This window comes from Zootoca vivipara, chromosome 4, assembly GCF_963506605.1.
Source record: "Zootoca vivipara chromosome 4, rZooViv1.1, whole genome shotgun sequence".
NCBI lineage: Eukaryota > Metazoa > Chordata > Lepidosauria > Squamata > Lacertidae > Zootoca > Zootoca vivipara.
Genome location: NC_083279.1, coordinates 61,899,740 through 61,921,650, shown reverse-complemented (window position 1 = coordinate 61,921,650; position 21,911 = coordinate 61,899,740). Strand labels below are relative to the sequence as shown.

The 21,911-nt window shown below is 41.4% G+C and overlaps 1 protein-coding gene across 1 annotated transcript; it reads right to left on the bottom strand.

Moving 5' to 3' along the window:
• Positions 1–13,049: 13,049 nt before the first annotated feature.
• On the bottom strand, positions 13,050–14,360 carry HTR1F (5-hydroxytryptamine receptor 1F). The gene has a single exon (XM_035115929.2). It carries the CDS (start codon positions 14,358–14,360, stop codon positions 13,239–13,241), a length of 1,122 nt encoding a protein of 373 aa, XP_034971820.2. The 3' UTR covers positions 13,050–13,238.
• Between the last annotated feature and the right edge of the window lie 7,551 nt (positions 14,361–21,911).

The window sequence follows — 21,911 nt, the reverse complement described above, 5'->3', positions numbered from 1 at the left end:
TCATCCACCCACTGAACTGTCAACCAGAGATTAAGATCTGAGTCCTGCCCCAGGGTTCATGCTCACTTGCCTGATGTAACTGAGAGCCCACCCAGAAGACATGTGTGGACCCTTTAAAGAGACACTCCATATTGGGGAAACGTTGTGTCTACCTGGATCTGCAAAGCCTTCTCCAATACAGGAGAGCTCAGTCTGGCTCTAACCTTTGCTGCTGCTATATCTGGCTGTGTACACACTCTGTTTACTCCGCATCCACTGCTCTCCAGTTTGGGAAGCAGTGTACACACAATGTGAGACACAATCTGTATCTAACCCAGAGCTTCCTATAAAATACTGCATTTTTGATGCATCTTTCACCAAACTGGCTTGGATCCAAAATGGGAAGAAGAACAACCTAGCTGTGTTTTAAATTGGTAACGTGTTCACAGAGCTGTCTGAAGGCTTGTAGCTCTATTCTGGACAACCAAAGAGATTGGTTGATGCACTTACTGACCACTGCTATCCTTTGGGGTCACTGCTCTGGCCTGAGAGAAGAGTCACCCTGTATAGAAGTTAACAACTGGACAACAAAATGGATTTCATGCACTCTAATGGTAGCCAAGAGGCTGATATTGATGAACTGGAAGAGTAAAGATATGATCTCCTTTAATCAGTGGATGGATAATATGATAACACTTGCAACCTACGAACAGACTGCTTACAGACGTAGACTCTGCTTGGATAAATACGACAATATTTGGATGGATTTTATACAAAATGTAGTAGACTAATAATATTTCTGTTAGTATTAGGATAATAATATCAAATTCATAAAAGAATGTATGGGTTAGGGTATATTTGTATATATTCATATAATGTCCCCCTCCCCTTTACACAGTTGTGTTTTTGTTATTTCCCCCTTTTCTTCTTTTGTATCACTTTACTGCTTTATATTTGGATTTTTTTTCAATAAAGTATCATTAAAAAAAAAAGCATTGGAGAAATGTCCATCCTACATATTGGCTTCTTGCGCTGATTGTATGATGTTCTGTGAGGAGAGAACAGTGATGCAAATATGTTCAGATATACTTTATGATACCTTGCCAAGAACTGGCAATGCACATAGGCTTTGACCTGAACCTTGTGACCTCTTGTAAAGTAATTTCTGCACACCGTGCCCTATTTGTCCAGTGATCAGCGTGTGAATCTTGAGTCTTGAGTCCTGGGGTTCCCAATGGGGTGTCTGTAAGCATCACAGTGCCCATAAACACCTCCTTTAACACACACTGAGCCCTGGCCATCCCAATTCTAAAGTCTTTTTTTTAAATGATGGATCTTTGTTCTGGTTGAGGGAGGTTTTTGTCTGTGTTTTATTTGTTTTGAGGTCTGTGTCAGTGTTCTGTTTATTACTGAGGGTGTGTGTATGTGTGTGTGTGTGTGTGTGTGTGTGTGTGTGTGTGAGAGAGAGAGAGAGAGAGAGAGAGCATCACCAGGTTTTTCTTCCGTGAAATGGGTATTTCATGGTGCCCACAAAAGATGCCCATGAACCAAGAATGGTTGGGAACTCCTGCTTCAATCCTCTTTGTTGTGGTTAAGAATATGGAAACAGTACTCTGGTGAAATGAGAGTTAATATTTGGAGGAGGGACCATTTATATACTAGGGCAGTGTGGGAAGAAAAATAAGAAGAAAGCCCCTTTTGGTGGTTGAGATGGTACTGGAGTTAATGTAAGCTGAGGCTCTGGGATTCAGTGTCTTCATTTGGATTCCTATCATAAGAAGATGGGTTCAATTTTATATCTGCTTACAGTGACTTCAAAAATGGTCAAAAAACTGATAAATAAATTTTTTAAAATCTTTTTGTGCTTTGAAAGTAAGATTTTATCTAATCTTTAATGAAAGTTCATCAAATTATGATACAGGGAAATGAGGTTGTAAAAAAAGTCATCACCCTAGTGCCCATTTTTTTGCTGGAAGCCACAGAGAATATCCCTGGAAGTCCGTTACAACACCCCTGATTAACGGAGTGGAAAAAATAGGATGCATGCAGCATCTTATTAGAATCTTATCTTATCTTATTAGAAACAAATGAGACTTGCAACATAAGAACAGATGTTTGAACCTTTACGTAGTCCTAACTAACATCAGCAAGGGCAAGTGACTAGTATGTTTCTCCCATCTGAGCTACTCTAGTTACAGTTCAGTTTGCTTTCTTTCTTTTTGTTTTACTACAAGTAATTTAAGGACAAATAGTCCTTAATTTGATCCCCCCCTCCATCTTTTAGGCTGGATCATCTACAATTCTGGGGCTGTATCTTATACCATATTCTCGTGGCCTCTACAGTCCTATGCTCACCTCCCCCATCCCTGTCGGTTTTCTTCTGGCTGATTATACGGAATAAATGACGCCTGTTTCTATTTTAACCACTTTTCCTGCTTCATCTATTGTGTGTATCTTTGCAGTGGGTGGAAACAGCAAGAGCAAGGAGCTGAGTAAATGGAAGGGAGGGTTCAGGGAAGTGTTTCTCTATTTATATGCAGTGAAGTGCAAAAAAAGGGGGGGTTGTATTTTATTCCTTTCATATGCAATATTTGTGGGGTGGGGGAGTGGATTTCAGCAACTTTATCTCCAGTAAAGAAAAGTGAGCAGCTGTAACTTAGAATGAGGCATAGCTTTTGTTGCTGCTGCTAGCCATAGTGCCTTAACACAGCGGCCAAGAGGAAAGGTAGCATTGGAATAGATGCTAAGGGTGGAAAGACCTGCAGCGAGACTCAGTGCAGGGATCAGAACACACCATGAAATACTTCAGAGTTTGCTGCTGAATTGGGGCTGGTACCTGAACTACAGGGCTCCAAGGCCATTCTTAGGCCCGCAGCAGTCGGAGGATGAGGATATGCCCTTTTCTGGACTGGTAGAAAGCAGGAGTAGGAGTAGAAAGCAAAAAGCAGGAATAAACTGGACAGTTCTCACAATGGAGAGATGTGAGATGTAGATGGTACCAGTTGGCTGGAGCATGGTGCTGATAATGCCAAGATTGCAGGTAGCTGCATATTTCTGCATATAGGGTAGCTGCATATTTCTGCATTGCAGCAGATTGGACAAGATGATAGGATCCCTTCCAATTCTGTGATTCTATGATTTACGGTGCTAACTCCCAGAAGGGATTTTGAAGCGCTCCATCCAGAAGGAGATCACCAGACTGGCTGAAAAGGCAACAGAATGGCAAATGCAGCTTAATATACATTTGTGTAAAGTTATGTGAGTTGGAGCAATTTTTTTTTAAAAGCAATACTCACATATTCACTAATGGCATCTGAGCTGGAAAAAGATATTGGGTTGTTTTTTTTAAAAAAATCTCCAAAAATTTGAAGTTTTTGAGCTATTTTTAAGGATATTCGCCAAAATCTAAACTTATGATTCTAATAAAGAATATATTTTAGATATTCCCTTAAAAAAATAGCAAGCTGTTGGAGACCCACGTTTCAGATGGGACAGTGATCTTGTAGCTTGAGATGGTTGGATAATGAGGGGAAGAATTGGATGAATTTGGACCAATTATGATGGACATTCTGCAATTTTTCTTGAGGCTGCTCATCTCACAGTTCGATTTGACTATTATTGTTGCATTGATCGAGCGACTGGAGAAGTTTCCCTCAATCTTTTGGATATGGATCAATGGAAACAAACACTGACGTTTCCTGAAGTTGGCAGCAAATCTTCATTCCCTTTATTCACTGGCAGCTACAGCCACACTTTATCTCAGTACTGGCTTGTATCAGAAATGCTGAAGGAGAAAAGGGACATGGGGCTTGCAATTTATACCTCCTCAGTTGTAGACCAATTTTTAAGAATGAACATGTTTCCAGGACATTTAGAATGAAGAAGGAACCTCGAATCTTTCAGGATGATCCCCAGTTTAAATGAGCAGCACACTGTGTTCATCAGCTTTCCACAAGCAGGCACCTTCTCTAAGTTTTGGACCACAATTTATATTTCTCTGGCCTCTGGCCACACTGGCTGAGTCTCAGGACAGACAAAAAACAGCATCTCTTTGCACAACACATAGTTCTATTGTGGAATTCACTCTCAAAGGAGGAGATGATGACCACCAACATGGAGGGCATTAAAGAGGATCAGACTGATTCACGGAGGATCAGACTATCAGGGACTACTTGCTACAATGGCTAAGCTCTGCCTCCTCAGTCAGAAGCAGTATGCCTCTGAATACTAGTTACTGGAAACTACAGGAGGGGAGAATCATAGAATCATAGAGTTGGAAGAGACCACAAGGGCCATCCAGTCCAACCCCCTGCCAAGCAGGAAACACCACCAAAGCATTCTTGACATATGGAGAGTGCTATTGTGCTCAGATCCTGCTTACAGGTTTCTAATAGGCATCCGGTTGGCCATTGTGAGAGCAGGAAACTGGCTGGAGGGCCATTGGTCTGATCTAGCAGGCTCTTCTTATTTTCTTATGATGGGCACATATGGAGGGCACTGGGTTGGGAAAGCCTGCTGTACATACTCCGTGGATGATACACTTGGTTAGTCATTTTCCTTGGATCTAGCTTGCTGATGTAATTAATTTCTACTTAGTGCAGTTAAACACACACACACACACACACACACACACTACTTTGAATGGGACCGTGCTAGTCATAATCCACCCTCGCTCCTAGGATACTCAGTTTAGTGTGATCATTAAACTTTTGAAAATCTACGGGATGGAACCCCAAATGACTTCATGAAAAAAAAAATCCTTGTTTCTTTATATTGTGGTTCCAACCTGTCTGTGACTCTTTTTATGTTCTGAAATTGGATTGTTTTGCTCATCCGTCTAATTCAAAAGTCAGCTGTCAAGATGAGCTCAATTGCAAATGAGAAACTAATACAAAACCCCTCCCTTGCTGTTACAGTTCAATAGTCTTACAATTGCATCTTGACTATATGGTGGGGGAATTAGAAGTGTGTGTGTGTGTGTGTGTGTGTGAGAGAGAGAGAGAGAGAGAGAGAGAGAGAGAGAGATCCTTCTTGCTTTCATAAGACACCCTTGGATAGCTGAGTATTTGCACCTTGGAGACAATGTTATTGTCTAGCAATTGTTCCAAGTTTGAGCTGTTTTGCTCTTATGTGCAAATTGTACAGTATCCCAGATGACCCTCAGAGTCCCTTCCAGCTCTACGATTCTATTGTTCTATGAAATGATTGTATCTAAAGTGGTGCCTGCTTGCTGTGGGTTCCACTGTCAAGTTCAAATTGTGGAGAGCCCAAAAGCTCTGAGATGTGCCAACGCAAAGCGAGCCTATTCATTACTATGACCCCAAGTTGTTAAAATTTCATTTTAATTGGCTTGGTTTAAAAGATGATAAGTGAGGTCGAAAAAGCTGCATCAAAGAGGCCAGTTACTCCCCTCCTTTCCAGCCTTGAATGGTCAACACTTGGTATAATTACAGAAACCAAGTTGAATAGTAAGGAGCTGTGTCTCAATATTTGTCAAAAGAAGGTGGATGATTGATCACTATAGTAAGAGTCAAGAAGACATTGCCTGCTCCGGTTCTCTTCAGATTGCCTAATGGCTCTTTCTGGCTTGGTCAAGAAACATTTCACACAGCTTCTGTCTCATCATGCTTCCTAATGTCAAGATAGCCTCCAGAGATGTCTTGGGATATGGAATGAGAACAGAGAGCTGAAGCAAGGCAGAATCTGGGAATTAAGGAAGGGGTTAGCAGTTGAGGATGCCATTCCTGGGGAAAGGGGGTCGTCTGCATGTCTGCTGTCAGGGTTGGTACTGTCAGGCACCAGCCAAGGCCCAGGCAAGGGGGTCCACTGCCAACCCTGGAAGCCCCATGGCCCTGTTGCTCCTCCCCTTGCTGTCATTGCCCTTCCTTAGTAAGTGAGTGACAAGGAGCAGCAGCCTCTGCTCACCTCTCCTTCTGAGCAAATGTGTGGATTGGGCCCAGAGGAAGTCTGGTAGTGAGAACCACGAAAGATGTATTGCCCAATAGCCCTCAAATCATGGAGGCAGCATTAGTCAGAAGTTATAGATTCAGAGCCGAATGACAGACGTAAACCAAGACCTGTGGCTGATGAGTCTGCTTGGCCACTGTGAGAACAGGATGCTGGACTAGATGGGCCACTGGCCTGATCCAGCAGGCTCTTCTTGTGTTCTTACATTATGGGCCTTGGCAGACCACCTAATTATTTTTCTGACTGTGGTGGCAATTGTAATGTGCTGTGCTAGCTGCTGCATCATTGCATTTTTTTTATTTTTTTTATTTCTTATATATTGTATTTGATTGCATTACAATATAAATCCCATAGGGACACCATAGGTCATTTAATAAAATACAATACAATAAAAGAAAAGAAGCAATACAAATATAAGTAAAAATCAATTTGACTATTTAATGTGATAGATGTACCCTCTCCTGTCTTCCGGACATACTGTGGACTACCTGAATGAAGAAGACCACAGTTTAGGAAGCCCTGCATTACGCTATACTTGCTAATGTAAAAGGTTTTAGTGCTAGGGTTTTATAGATGCCTTTTGCGACACTAATTTATCCCCATTAATTGCAGGGCATAGATTAACAGACGTGGACCATGTTGCTAGCAGGAATTGGGCAAACACTGCATATGCATTCCGCCTAGAAAAACAACACGACACAGTTCCAACCGAGATTGTTAATAAGTAATTTTCAGCAGGTTCTGTTGTATCCCAGGGAGAGTCGACCAATGTATCTTTTATGAATCATCAGGAATCATGTTTGCAGGTCACACGTTATGGACTCCAGCCCTGTAGAAATATAAATAAGACCTGAATGTGATGTCACTGCTTTCCTGGTGAAGTGGACCGTTTTGCCCGTGTGGCTGATGCAGAATCTATGCATCTGAGGCAAGATGGATGTTGTGCTTGCTTTCCCTGGGTCTCAGATGATGTGTGGAACTCTGTCATTAGCTGGAAGCAGCCTGAACAGCAGGGCTGGAAATCTGCCCTCCACCCTCCGTTTCCCAGTCTTGTTGCAGCACAGGCTCTTAACATCTGCTTCTTTAGACAGTCACAACATCCTGATAAATCCAAACTGTTCTGACACTGAGGTCAATCCCACTTGTACTTTCAGTTTCTAACTCATTTTTTATTTTCAAAGAGACATATAACATAGTCTATTTATACACATCCTTCATACCTGCTGGGGCAAATTAAAGTTGTGTTTGGGTATGAATATTGAAGTTTCCACTAGGGCTTGTTTCCACTAGAAGCCACACATTCACACATGTCCTCTCTTGGGGTGTCTGCATGCCCACCCGGGGGCATTTTTTTTAAAAAAAAGAATTTAATGCTGTGATTTGGGGTAGCAGAAGGGGATGCTCATATAGAGGCTTTCTATATTTACAAATGAAGACTTAGACCCAAAATGGAGACTGCAGGAAGCACTTGTTGTACACTAGGCTCTAGTGAAATAAACTTTGTTGAAGAGGGCATGAGGTTTTGTGAGGCTAAGCATAATTAGAAGATACCCTGTGGGTAAGAAAGGGCAGAAGAAAGAATAGCAGAAGATGATTCTGTTTTAAATTGCTTCCTTTCACCAAAGTTCTGACCTTTATATATGTGCTCTTTGTAGGTATTTCATACTAATGCTAAAAGGTGAACAAAAGCTTTTCAGACTTCTAAATGCAAAAAAAGCTAAAAAGAAGTACAATTGATTGTTGGGCAATGAAGGCTAATGAAAGAGCATCTTCAAAGCAGACAGGGTAGCAACACTGACATTGTCTAGGTGCTCTGGAGTTAAGAGATCATAAATGGTTATATATAAAAAGTAAGAAAGTTCAGGACAGTTTCTTTTCATACACTTTGAGATTTTCCGATGCCCTATTCTATTGAGCAAAGTGATAGGAATCGAGGCTATAACCTTTGGTTATTGAGTAATACATATCCAATCTGGAAATGGTCATCATCTAGGGATGAAGAATCCCTCTTCCCATCTTCCCTGGGGAATTCTTATATAGAGAGTATTTCCCCCAAGGAAACATGCCCCTATTTCGAGTGTAAATTAATCTTTCCTTTGGTTCCAGTCCTGGATCTTGGAAATGTAAATCTGATATATTTTCCTTGGGGGTATTTGTGGGATGATTCCCATTCAAGAGAAGACTTAGGATGATGAGTGAATGTAGCCAAACCAGTCCCAACTGGCCATGTTAGGACCACAATACCAATTAGGACTCAAAGGGGCACATTGGGGGGGGGGTTAAGTTACTTCATCTCCACCAGTTGAAACATTCCTAAGGGGCGGGGGCGGGAATGGACACTTGAAATTGATGCTTAGAATTGATATGATAGCAAAATCTTTTGGCAGATATGTAGACTTACAGAGCAATCCAGGAAGCCAGTGTCATTTATACTGGGGCACATTACACCAATGTAACCCACCCCTATTCCAAATTCCATTCAGAAGTGGGGCTACCAGCTGAGCTGTCCTGAGCTTGGCAGAGGGAAAACAAGCTGAATAGGGACTGGAATAGGGATAAGTCTCTCCCCACAGAACATTCATTTTTCCAGGACTTATCCTGGCCTCAGCTCAGCTGGCTGAACCCTGGTTGAGCCAGGATGGAGGACTTTAGACACCATATCTCCATTGCCTAGGCTTCTGCCTTTTTTTTTATAGCCATAATGGCATATCGTGACCCAATACAGTTATTGGAAGTGGTAAAAGAGTCTCATGTGGCATGAGATTATTGGCAAGTAAATACTGACCTACAAGCATAGCTGCCAAGTTATCCCTTTTTTAAAGGGATTTTCCCTTATGCTGAATAGGCTTCCTCGCGAGAAAAGGGAAAACTTGGCAGCTATGCCTACAAGTGGTGATATTTGGAAAAAGCTACTTAGCTACATCCTGCAATTGTTGGTATCTTTGAATGCTCCAGTTGGAACCAGCCTAAAGGGTAGAAAGAGCCCACCTTTGACTCCTCGCTGCAGCAGCAACTGCTGTATTTGGCAAGTATTACATGTAAGCACTGACTGCACAATGTAACAGGTATTTTCTTCTTTATTATCTACATATTGATCCATTTCCTGAACCGGAGACATTGCAGGCAAACGTGATAGCTTCAATAACTTCTTCCCTAACAGCGACGCCTTCCCCCCTGCCTTTGTTCTGCTCTGCGAGGTCTTACAAATAATGGCAATATAATTCTTCTGCACTCGGCATCCACTATGAAATGGACCATATAAATCAATTGTCAGCACTGTGACTCGCAAGTTAAGAAGCTCCCAGCTCCAAGTCCCACATCAGAACATCCAATTTGGACAAAGTGGCTTAAGGATAGTGCCGTCCTTCGGTTGACAGTTTACGCCGAGTTCCTTTTCTTTGGCTATTGTCCTTTTGCAAAAGCAGATTTATGACACTATTTGGACTATGGAATAAGCGAAGTGCCAGCCGATTCCATCCCACCCGCTCCCGCCTGACTTGTACCTTAATAGATTGGAACTAGGGCGGCAACTGCTGCATCAGAAGAGGCAGTTGCTGCAGTTCTAGCAAAGTGTTCGGACTTAACTTTGCACTGGACAAATATTTACATACAACAAAATTGCAGTGCTTTCCCCTAATATGGTTTGAATGTAGCTTTGCTCTGGACAATCAAAATCAAATGATATATGGATCCCAGAAATACGCTTCATGAAAAAGAGAGTAGATAACTAAGATGGCCATGAAAATGACCCATTCTACCTGGTTGTGTTACTCTCCAGTATGACCTCAAGCCTCAATGAGTGAATCACATATTTTTTTCCAGGTGGTAGACTCTAATGAGTTATACAAAAACAAGGCCTTAAACTCAAGAGTTGCTTTTGCAGAATCTGACTATTATGCTGAATGTCCCCGAGAGTGATTATTTTACAAAGATCTAAATGAAGCCATTCAGGGAGTGTAATTTGAAGTGTTTTTTCTTTGGTTGCAGTATTTGGTTTCTTTCTCTGAATATTCCGCGCATGAGAAGTGCCAAGCAGGCCACAGTAATGTCACATCAATGTAGTGTGGCATGTTGGTGTCATCCATCCGATCTTATAGCTGGCACATTAAATTATGTCCTTTGTAGGCATTGCTTCAACAGGTCCCAATGCCACTGGTTGTAAGATGCAGAACTGCATAATGACAGGCAGCTAAAGACAGAGCATCTTTTTTTAAAAAGGGAGATGGCTTAACTTGCAAAGTCAGAGCATGACCCAGGTTGTAATGCTACATGGAAGTGCAGGGGGAGTTGTATTTGCAAAACACTTGCCGTGTTTCTTAAGTGTGTGTTGGCGGTGGTGATCATCCTAAAGGATTGGTAAAGGAGTGCCATTGCAAGTCCCAGGACTTATGCTTTCCAAGTACAGATCCACACTTTAAAGTTACGTGTGCAACCACTCTTTTATTGCCCTGGAGCTTTCCCCGAGGAAACCTGCTCTTTGCCACCAAATCGGAGCAAGCAGCAATCCATTGAAAACCTGAACAGACATTGGTTGGTCTTCAGTTTTAAAGAGTGGCACAGGGAAAGCACTGGGGTGCAAAAAGAGTGCTCAGACATAGAGCTTTAAATCATAGAGTTGTGCCTGAAAAGCGCAGGGCAAAAGGTACATAAGCATGGACAAGGCTCCAGACCTCGGTAGACTCAGTGTCAAGGAATGAAGCAGCATAGATGGATGTGTGCAGAAGAGAGAAATGGTGTGTGGGATATCCATCCTTTCCAGGTTGGCATGCACCTAGAATGCCTATTCAGGTATTCCTAAATCTCCCACATGATGATGAAGAGCAAGAACTAATGTGTTATCTTGTCCCCATTGCTCTTCCTGATTTTCCAGGGTTCTAAATCATACAGTAGCCTACATGTATCCAGCAGGATTCCACTGCAAAAGTTATTCCTCCACCTCATGAGCAATTTAAAACAGCTCAATAGGCTTATTGTGGAGTTTTTTTTATTAAAATAATGCAGAGTTCTTCCTGGTCGTTTCTCAAAAATAATGCAGCAGTTAGAACTGATGCACAAGACTGTAGTACCTTGTGATCAGGAGTGTTTTTATGGGTTGGACAATGGGGTTGAACCCCAGATCTTCTATGTAAACTTCCATACCTCCTGCCCTAATACTCTTTAACTCATCCCCTTTACTTATAGGGTCCTGGGTGTGCTGCAAAATGTAGGACCTGTGGGACCTCAGCTACCTGCCAATTGCATTTATCCAGAGCACTCCATGCATTTTTGGAGATTTGTGTTGTGGGCTTGTGCACTGGGTCCTATGAATGATACCTGTGACTGCAGTCCTCCTCAAAAGTGCAGGCTCTGTTCGTGGCAGGCTCTGTTCGAGGAAAAAAAAACACTTCTCATTGAGCAGAGTACTCAACTTACTAGAAGGTTCTCAAATGGCCTTTGCTTCTAGTTTGTGAAAACAGACTCTGCAAAGCATTTTATGTCTTGGGGAAAGAATTCAAATGGTTCTATCTGAAGACAGTCTTGCCATCTTTCAAAGCTGCTTTAGACAATTAATTCTGTGGGCTAGATCGTTTTGTATGCATATGTGAGTTGATGTAGTTTCTAGGGGGTTGTGGTGAACTTCTAGTCAAAGTTGCAGTAAACGCTTATGAAGTTTTTTCCTTGAAGAAACCTGTTACAGTCTGACCTTTATATGCCTTTTGAAGCTTTTTATTCCAACAGAATTCTTAATGGTTTATTTAATTCAATGCCTGCCTTAGGGAGTGCCATTACTGTGTTGTATTTTGTTAATATTTTCAGATTTTTGTGGTTGAATCCTATGCTTATTTATTTTCTTTACTTTGAGGCAAGTCCCTCTCTGTCCATTGTATCATTATTTTGCTGGTTCCTTTTCTGTTGAATTTTAGCTAACAGTTTTGAGAATTTACCTTTGCTTTATCTGCTGTTTTGCTTCTTTCTGGAATGTCTGGTTGATATTTTAAATAAATATGCAGGATGGCAGACTCAGTTAAGCAATGGAGAGTATAATTATTTAAAGAATAATGGTAATACTCTGGCACCACAAGGTCATATTTCAGTTAGACCATGACAAGCTGAGTGGTGCAGCACTGATTTGATCTCTTTGGCACACACTGAAAGCCCACCAAATCCCCAAGAAACATGTCACTGCTTGTGCTTCATTATGAGACTCAACCCTGGGAGAGGGAGAACATGTGAAATGACCACGTTCCTGGAGTCCTTGAGGTAAGGGGAACAACCAGCACAAGTCTTGGAAGTTCAGTGGTACCTTAGAGGGAAGAAATCGTGTTACGAGTTGGGTTCAATACATCACTTCCATTTGAGATAATCCAGGCTGAATCGTTTCTTACATACCTCAAAGAACACACTTCCTTAATGAGAGAAGCTTCACTTCAATTGCTGGAAGTTGAATGGTCAAACCCTGAATTTAAAAGTCTGTTTTCCATTTTCGTTGTGTATTTTATAAGCTAAATCCTTCCATTTTTAATAGATGAAAAATGAATTTGTTTTGTAAAACAGTTTCAGTTTTTAATATCCAAAGGAGTCACTAGATTAGTGAGTATGAGTACGTAACTGCATTGGAAAAGACTTGTGCATCATCTTAGTTTCAAGTGACGCTCACCTTTCCTTGGGATGCTTCCTGTACTCCCAGCTGCATGTTACAGCATGCAATCAGGAGCACATGAGCTCCAAGTATACAATGTAATGATCAATTCACTTAAAAGTTAAGTGTTCCCACCCATAGGCCTATGCATGTAGTTAGTTTCTTTCCAATAAATATGACCAAAGGTTACATCTTGGTGTGTGGACAACATTCACTGTGAGATGGTAATGATACAAAACAGAGATAGTCAATATGTAGGTGTTTCAATGCTTTCCTTGAACAGAGCTAGTGTTATTAGAAATCATGTATATGTAAATATTAGAGATCTACTCCAGAAAAAGTTTGGTGGACCTGGATTTCTCTCTCTCTCTCTCTGTGTCCAGATTTCCACCTAACATCTGCCAAATCCAGCTTGGTTCTCTCATACTGAGAAGACATGAGAGACTTTAGGGCTGGGCTTAGACTTCTAGGACTGCTGTGGTCGTGGCACCTATCGGTGCTGGAGCTGTGTTTGCAGCCTACCATATCCCTGAAATTTTCTGGGTGCCCACCAGAACCCTCTAGATTCTAATGAAATCTCCAGCACAGGGTGGCACACTTCTACCATGAGCAGAACTGTGAATCCATTCCCACTCCCCCAAAAAACCAGTCAGCCACAGAGTACTTTTTCTTTTCACAGAGAGGTCTTGCATTGGATAAGTTTCTGGAATGCCTTCTTGAAATCTTCGTTAAAGATTGTGTAAATCAGGGGGTTAACAAGAGAATTGATATATCCCAACCATGTCAGAAAATTATTCATTTCTTCTGAAATCTGACATCTTTCACAGGTATTCACAACCACCTCCTTCACAAAGAAGGGGAGCCAGCAGATCACAAAGGCGCCCAAAATTAAGCCAAGGGTAGTTGCTGCCTTTCTCTCTCTCGTGGTAGAAATCCGTTGTCTCTTCCATCCCTTTTCATTCTTCGACTCAGAATTGGGGCTTCGCAGGGAGATATGCATTCTGTCCGAATCTCCTGAACGGTTAGATGCTTTCCCTTTTGTGCATGATGCTGAGGAAGCTGGCTGGCAGCTTTTCTCAGATCCTTCCAGGAGACCCTGTCCATTCGCCTCCTCTTTGAGAACACGACTCACGCTCCTCCTGTGAAAAGTCTTAGCTGCCTTGTATATTTTGTAGTAAAGGATCAGAATCAATGCTAGTGGGATATAAAAGGCTCCAAATGTGGAGTAGATGGTAAAAACGATATGGTCGTGCTTAATGATGCACTCGTCATCCCTGCTGGCAGCCTGGTGCCGCCAAAACAATGGCGGCATTGAGATGAAGACGGAAATGACCCACATGACGGCAATCATGATGCCTGCCCGCTTAGGGGTTCGCTTCCTGGCATACTCCACAGCATCTGTGATTGCTCGGTAGCGATCCAAAGCGATGGCCGAGAGATGCAAGATGGAACAGGTGCAGCAGGTAATGTCAACGCTGAGCCAAATGTCGCACATCACCTGGCCCATGATCCAGGTCTCTTTGACAATGTAGACAATGCTGAAGGGCATGACTAGGATGGCAACCAGAAAATCGGTGACTGCCAAGGAGCAAATTAAATAATTGGCAGGGTGGTGGAGCTTTCGGGTCACAATTATGGCAGTCATCACTAGAGAGTTGATGATGGTTGTCATCACTGCTAGCACAGAAAGTGTAAGAGAAACCAGAACCTTGGGTGTTACTTTCTTAAGTAGTTTTTCTGATGTGTCATTTTGTTCCAATGTATAATTCTGTTCAGTAAAGTTCAGGAAATCCATGATTGCCTTCCAGGCGATTTTTATCTAACAAATATACCTGTAGAGAAGTAAAAACAGTTTAGGAAACAGCAAGTTGATATCCCAGAAATGTCACAATACACAACAAATTTCAATATTCTCCCCTACTTCCCCTGTAGTGTTTTCCATTTTTGTCCCAGTCATAGAAATGAGGAAATTGATTGGAATAACCAATCCCATATGGCTTCCAAAATCCTTACTGCAATCAACACTTCCTTCTTCATTTATTTGGGGCGTGTGCAGGGAGGGAAAGATGTGGATAACCTAATCAAAGAGAGGATTTCAGCTAATCATACCAATTGGCATCTAGACTGAAAGCAGCATGTTGAGGTGACCACAAATGATTCAAGACTGAGAAAAACTACATTTTTGTGCTACATGTGCAGCATACATTTAAAGCAACCCCACCACAAAATAATTTTGGAAACTGCAGTTTGTCCCTCACAGAGCTCCATTTCCCAGCATCCTTGAGAAAGTATACTTCACTACTCTAGTAGCCACCATTTTATAGCAGGGAAAAGTAATGACTATTGGATTATATATAAAAAGCCATGTGGCTGAGTGAGTAAAATAAAAGATGTGAGCTCTGTCGCTGGCACTTCAAAAAATATATGCTTTGAAAGATATCTTCTTCTGTGGACAACGGAAACATATCTGCCTACACTAGAAGAGATTGGATCAACCAAAAATGAAGCATTACATGGTAGATTTTCTGCACTAGCAAGGTGGATAGTATGTCTAGACATTTCTGTCCTATTCTTCTCCCCCATAAATAAAGACTAGGAAGAGTTCAAGGCCATTGTTGCTTCTTTCTCTCTTAAGAAAGAGTCAGTAATGAGAAAACCCTGGGTCACTCTATAAATAATTACTTTCTTCTGTTCTGTTCTTCCAGCTTTTCAGAATCAGATTTTCTTTCTTGGACTTGGTCCTTTGGAAAAAACGAGTCCAAACTACAGGTATAGAAACTGCTACGCTTTCTAATTGCACTGAAGCCAATTAAAACAACAACCACAGAGCAGAATCCCTATTTAAGTTAAGGGAGCAGGGATAAGATAACCAGCAAATAACCAAGAAAGTAGTGGAATTCGTGCTTGCATCACTGACTACTTTCACTTGGTGTGTTTTTCATCTGTCGCAAAAAGGTGTTAATGCACAGGAGATTGTTCACACAGCACAGCTTTTTGACATGTGAAATGTGCTCATTAATTGTTTCAGCTAAACATTTGGCTGCTTTTGCTTAAGAAATGCCTCATTCAGTTTGCTCTACAAAAATGCTATGATGTTTAATTGTTTTTTTTTTAATAAAAAGGAATATACCTACCTGGATGCGCTTTTACTGAAAAATGGATTTCGACATATTTGTGGGGGGAAAGGTTTATCAGTAGGAATTACCGATGACAGTGAAATTGGACCTCTGTGCTCAGAGGCAAGATGACTCTGAAAGCAGATACTGAAGATGAAAAACAGGGTAAGGGGTTTGCCTTCAGGGGGAAATGGCTGGGAACTCATCAGATACAAGTTGGACCAGGTGGTGGACATGTGTTCTAATCTAGCAGTACCCTTTTTATCTTCTTAATGTTTTCTAATCATCCCACTTTGCTATGTTAATGCTGTTGTTTTGCAAACTCAAGGACTGCTGTGGTTTCCCTCCTAGTTAAATATGAAAGGAGGTTTATGTCCATAGCTCTGTGTGCTACTGCCTCTTGGTGTGGTGATGATGTAGTGAAAATGCCAGGGTTAGTGACCTACAGACCCCACACTAGACAGTGGGGAAAATATTGTAAGGTGGGCAATTTATGCCATGAGAACTACTCAGAATCTAGCTCTATTTGCAATATTTTGACTTTTTACAAATATTCAAGGAAAATTAGACATATTTTTTTCCTGGTCTTTGCTAGCTGAGCTGCCTTGGCCATCTGTCAAATGTGGCCCACAAGGGATGGGGGAAATCAGGATCAAGCATTATTTGGAAAACTTTGAGATTTAATACAAAAGCCTTCCAATGACATGAATAGTTCTTTCTTCTTTCATAAACTAAATCCATGGACTGGAGCTGTACTGCAGTTTCTTGGATTTGTATCAGCTAAAGGGCAACCTCATCTGTAGATAAGCACAATGAAAACTAATTTAGATCACACAACTGAACTGCATCTCGCTGGAATATTTACCCTCATAGCTTTGCAGAACTGTGCCAGCGATGGCCTTCTGGGTATATGCACCAAAAATAACTATAAAGCTGCATGCAGTTATCAATCAAACATATGCCAATCTACTTAGAACATGGGAAGGGTGGGGGAAGAGAGAAAAGCTGTAACCCCACAGCCTGACTTGGCTGGCCAGTCAAGTGTTGTGATAAACAAGCACCTTACTTGGGTTCACAGAGACTGTGGGCGTAATCTCATCTCATTTCAGTTAATAGTTCTGGATAGCTCTCAAACTGGGTAAACAAATCTTCGGAGTCCATTTGCAATTCAGTGTCAGCGTTCAGATTCTCCAGCCACTTTTTGAAGTGGCTGCATGCACAGAGTGATCTGTATGCTTTTGGCAACGTGTGATGTGCAGTGTGTCTAAGGAGCTCTTTGGGGCATTTATTTCTCCTCTCTATTTGCTGATCCATAAAATGTTTAGGTGCAAACCAGGCTGCTGTTGTGCAGAGACAGGATTCTGAAGGCTCCTGCCACACTGAGAGTGCACATATATTAGTCTAAAAACTGGGAAACTGCTTGGGGGAAAAGGTGCACATTAAGTAATATTGCATACTTAAAAGTGCTGGTGAATTTTCATAAGAACGTAAAAATAATAATAATATTGCCAACTGATGCGGGAATGTGGCAAAGTCAACTTAAGACTGAAAAAATAAGAAACTGAAGTTGACAGATTCATCCATCTTTAGGCTAGACCTGTTTCTTATTTCTATCTGCCACTTCCTGTCATCTGCTCTCACCATCCTACCACTGTTTTCTACCCTCCTCAATGCTCCATTCACAAAATGCAATATAACCAACATAACTAAAACATAAAATAAAAGAGTTGTTGTGTATTGAGTCAAAGGATTTTATATCTGTATTATTATTGTCTGTATTTGCATTAGGATAAAGTAACTGCCTTTTGGTTCCAGAGGGTACAGCTACTATTGGTTCATTTAAGCTGCTGTATTTGGATCCTCTGTCTTATTGGTTTCCTCCAAAAGGCAGCACTGTGATTGCCTGATATTGTTCCCTCCAAAATGTATCCCCTTCTAGCTAGTTCCCTGTCCTTATAAATGTAGCCTTCCTGCCCTCAGAGTCAGTCTTGTTTACTTTAATAAAGAAGTGTTACTAGAGAACTGTCTCCAGCATATTATGTCAAGAGAGCTGAAATCACAAACCCCATGTCACAACAAGAGTGACTAGCTTTTTCCAACAATGCTGCTCAGCCTACACTTGCCTACCCATATGGCCCTGCTTCCTGCTCTCTGCAAATGGAAGGAACGACCACATTTTCAGGGAGATAACGATCAAGTTACTCTCACAAACACAGCTTTATCAAACAATGGTTACAGATCAAACCTTTTCCTGAAGCTCCATACATCAAGGTACACGTCAAAAAAGTCTATGCAATACGATCCAGTTCCAATCTTAAGGTGATGGTTTGCTTTGAGTTTTCTCCATGTCCAGCTGGGCTCTATTTTGGAAGGGTTGTGATTGCTTCTCATTTGCCATTCTGTAACAAAAAGGAGAAGAGAGTTCTTAGGACAACATCTCTAAGTACAGTGGTGCCTCGCTAGACGAATGCCCTGTAAGATGAATTTTTCGCTTAACGAAGAGATTTTTCGAGTGGAGGTTGCCTCGCTAGACGAATTCGTTTTGTGAAAAAATTGTCTAGCAAATCGTGGTTTCCCATAGGAATGCATTGAAATTCAATTAATGCGTTCCTATGGGCAAAAAAATAAATAAAAATAAAATAAATTTCAATGCATTCCTATGGGATCCGCTAGACGAATTTTTCGCAAAACGAATTGACTCACAGAACGAATTAAATTCGTCTTGCGAGGCACCACTGTATCCTGGGTCTCCTCATACTTTTCTCAGTGCACCACACCATTTTAGGAAACATCAATACCATACAAAGAGTCTATGGCAAATGAATTTTAAATTATGGCTCCAGATCAACACTCTACCTTCTGGTGGGCTAGTCTGGAGGGTTGGAAGAGGAGACTATTGCCAATATGTAAGTAATAGCATGCTGAAGCCTGAGGACCAACCAGGCTGAGGAAATAGAAGGCATGAACATGTGCAGAGTGTCCCTTCTTTGCCAATGTTATCTCTGGGCTGCACACATCTTGGATCTAAAGGAGATTTTTTTAAAAGGCCTCTGGGCTGCACTCTCCCATGTTTTAAAAAAGGAGACCTGGGCATTCCTGGGCCTCTCCCTCAATGCTCCATGCACAAAATGCAATATAAATAACACAACTTAAAAATAAAATGAAATAGTGAGTAGCTTTTTCCAACAATGCTGCTCAGCACTCCCCCCCCCCCCAAAGTTCCCTCACTGGTCAAATCAATATTAATAAAAAGGTGTGAGGGAAGCTACTCGCTCAGAGAGGCAAGGGAGCTGCTTAATTTTTTTAGCAGACTTTGGATCTGCAGCTTAATAGGTGACTCTCCAAAGAAACATACCGGTATGTGGGCATGTTCAGAAACTGAGGAATGATTCTTATTTGGCTTATCAGGGCTTCAAAGCCTTCCCTCCTGCCCACCATATTTTGCACAAAAGAGCCTCAAGGTTTGAATTTCCTTAAAGTAACAAGCCTAATTAAACCATATTGATAGCATAGCCAGAGATTTTGCTTGTAACAGGTTTACTAATTCCAAATCACAGGGTCTACAGTGGTACCTCGGTTTACAAACACAATTGGTTCCGGAAGTCTGTACTTAACCTGAAGCGTACTTAACCTGAAGCGAACTTTCCCACTGAAAGTAATGGAAAGTGGATTAATCCGTTCCAGACGGTCGGTGGAGTATTTAAACTGAAAATACTCAAACCGAGGCGTACTTAAACCGAGGTATGACTGTAGAGCAAAATCCAAACAGCATCTAAATTTGCATCTTGTTTTCCTCAAATGTAAACAGGGGCTAAGCAGAATCGAAAGGGCAGGACTGGTGTGTGTGTGATTTTGGGGTTACATGGATTTTGGGAATCTATGAGGACTAGGGTGGGGAATTCCCCCTGCACACACACACACACACACACACACACACACACACACACACACACACATATATATATATATATATATATATATATATATATATATATATATATATAATCCAGTTCTGCACTTTATTGACTTTACTAGATGACCTGAATTTACATGGTGATGTGTATTACTTCATTTACTTCAAAATGGGATAAACAAGCTCTGCTGTGTTTAAGGGTCCTCTCGCCCATTCTGTAGGATGGAGTTCTGGACTTCTGTCTCAAAGCCCTGCCACAATACTACTGTGGATGGGCTCTTGTTTTCTGTGTGCAGCTGGATGTCAAGAGGCAGCTGTGCTCATATACTACCTGTTCTACAAGTACAACATCCTATAATACTCAGAGGAATGTAATTGGAGTCTGGTGGGGAGGGGAGGGGAGAGATCTGGTCTAAGATCCCTCCAGCTTTTTCTTTTGTGCTTTACAAATGTGCGAAAGAAAAAAAATACCTTTCTGTCTGAACTTTTGAAAAATAAGGCAGTTTAAGCAATACAAGTGGCAGAAAATTGAACTCCTTTACTTTTTTGACAGTAATATAGCAAGTGACATATAAAAAAATGCAGAATCTGTGAATCCCAGCATTTTCCACTTCAGAATGAGCAAACTGCATTTTCAAAGCATCGACTGAAAGACATTTTATTTGTGCTGTTTTCTCCCCAGGATAGTTTTACTGAAATAAAGCTGCTCTCATAAGTGTTTCAGTGAATCAGAAGGAAATGATGGTATGCAGGTGTTTGCCTGCAGATGATAAAAAACTGAAAGTTTCTTGTTTATACTTGCTGTTTTGAGACAATGCCGAAAATTAACATTTCAAGTCAGTCCCATCCACTTTTTCTTGTCTGAGCATTATGAAGCACTCAGATTGATTATATTCTCACATATGTCTTCTAAAGTAATAGAACCAACTTTTTAAAATGATCACAGACGTTGCTTTTTTCATAATGGTTTTGTACTTTTTGTTTATCCCAAACTTCATTTTTATAATGGCTCAATATATTTCTTATTCTGGGGCATAGTTTGCTGTCTTCCTATAGGCATCTTAAAAGCATTAATTCTATCAATACACCCAAACCATCAATTGCTGATTAGCAAGAGCACAAACTTTCGTTATTTAGGTTAAAAGGATATGTCAGCACATATTTGTTGACTCTGTTTCCAAGCTCTATTGTTTAAAGCTTGTGTAGTCTCAATATTCTGATTGCAGTGTGTGCATCGGTATGTGAAATTACTCTAGCTATTCTAGATCAGTTCGGATTAGGTATAAGAATGCAGGATAAATAAAAGGATCAAAAGTGAACCAAGGTAATTCCATTCCTCATGCCAAGTGCTTTGTGTCTATACACCCTGCTGATTCCTTGGTCTGTGTCAGAGATGGCCCTTCAGATGTTGTTGGACTCCAACTCTCATTGGCCCCAGCTGACATGATCAATGTTTTGATTGTGACTATTCTTGCACTCACTCTTCTGTTATGAGGGAGCATTGCTGTAATGGCAGACTCCTCCCATGTATGTTCATTAGAATGGGTCAACGGTATCTGGTGTCCATTACGGCTAGTAGGGTGGAAGGCAGGTAGCCCAACAGCTGGTGGAGCCAGAGCCACTGACAGGCAGAGCCAGCCAATTCAAGTTTTGTCCTGATCCCCCTCCTTGCTGTGTTTTACAAGGATATAGAGTACAAATTTGTGCCCCATGGCATATTCTTTTGAGCATCATTTTATGCTTTGCATAGTCAGGTCTGTTGTTGTTTAGTCATTTAATCATGTCCGACTCTTCGTGACCCCATGGACTAGAGCACGCCAGGCACTCCTGTCTTCCACTGCCTCCTGCAGTTTGGTCAGACTCATGTTGGTAGCTTCAAGGATGCTGTCCAACCATCTCGTCCTCTGTCGTCCCCTTCTCCTAGTGCCCTCCTTCTTTCCCAACATCAGGGTCTTTTCCAGGGAGTCTTCTCTTCTCATGAGGTGACCAAAGTATTGGAGCCTCAGCTTTACGATCTGTCCTTCCAGTGAGCACTCAGGGCTGATTTCCTTAAGAATGGATAAGTTTGATCTTCTTGCAGTCCATGGGACTCTCAAGAGTCTCCTCCAGCACCATAATTCAAAAGCATCAATTCTTCGGTGATCAGCCTTCTTTATGGTCCAGCTCTCACTTCCATACATCACTACTGGGAAAACCATAGCTTTAACTATATGGACCTTTGTAGGCAAGGTGATGTCTCTGCTTTTTAAGATGCTGTCTAGGTTTGTCATTGCTTTTCTCCCAAGAAGCAGGCGTCTTTTAATTTCGTGACTGCTGT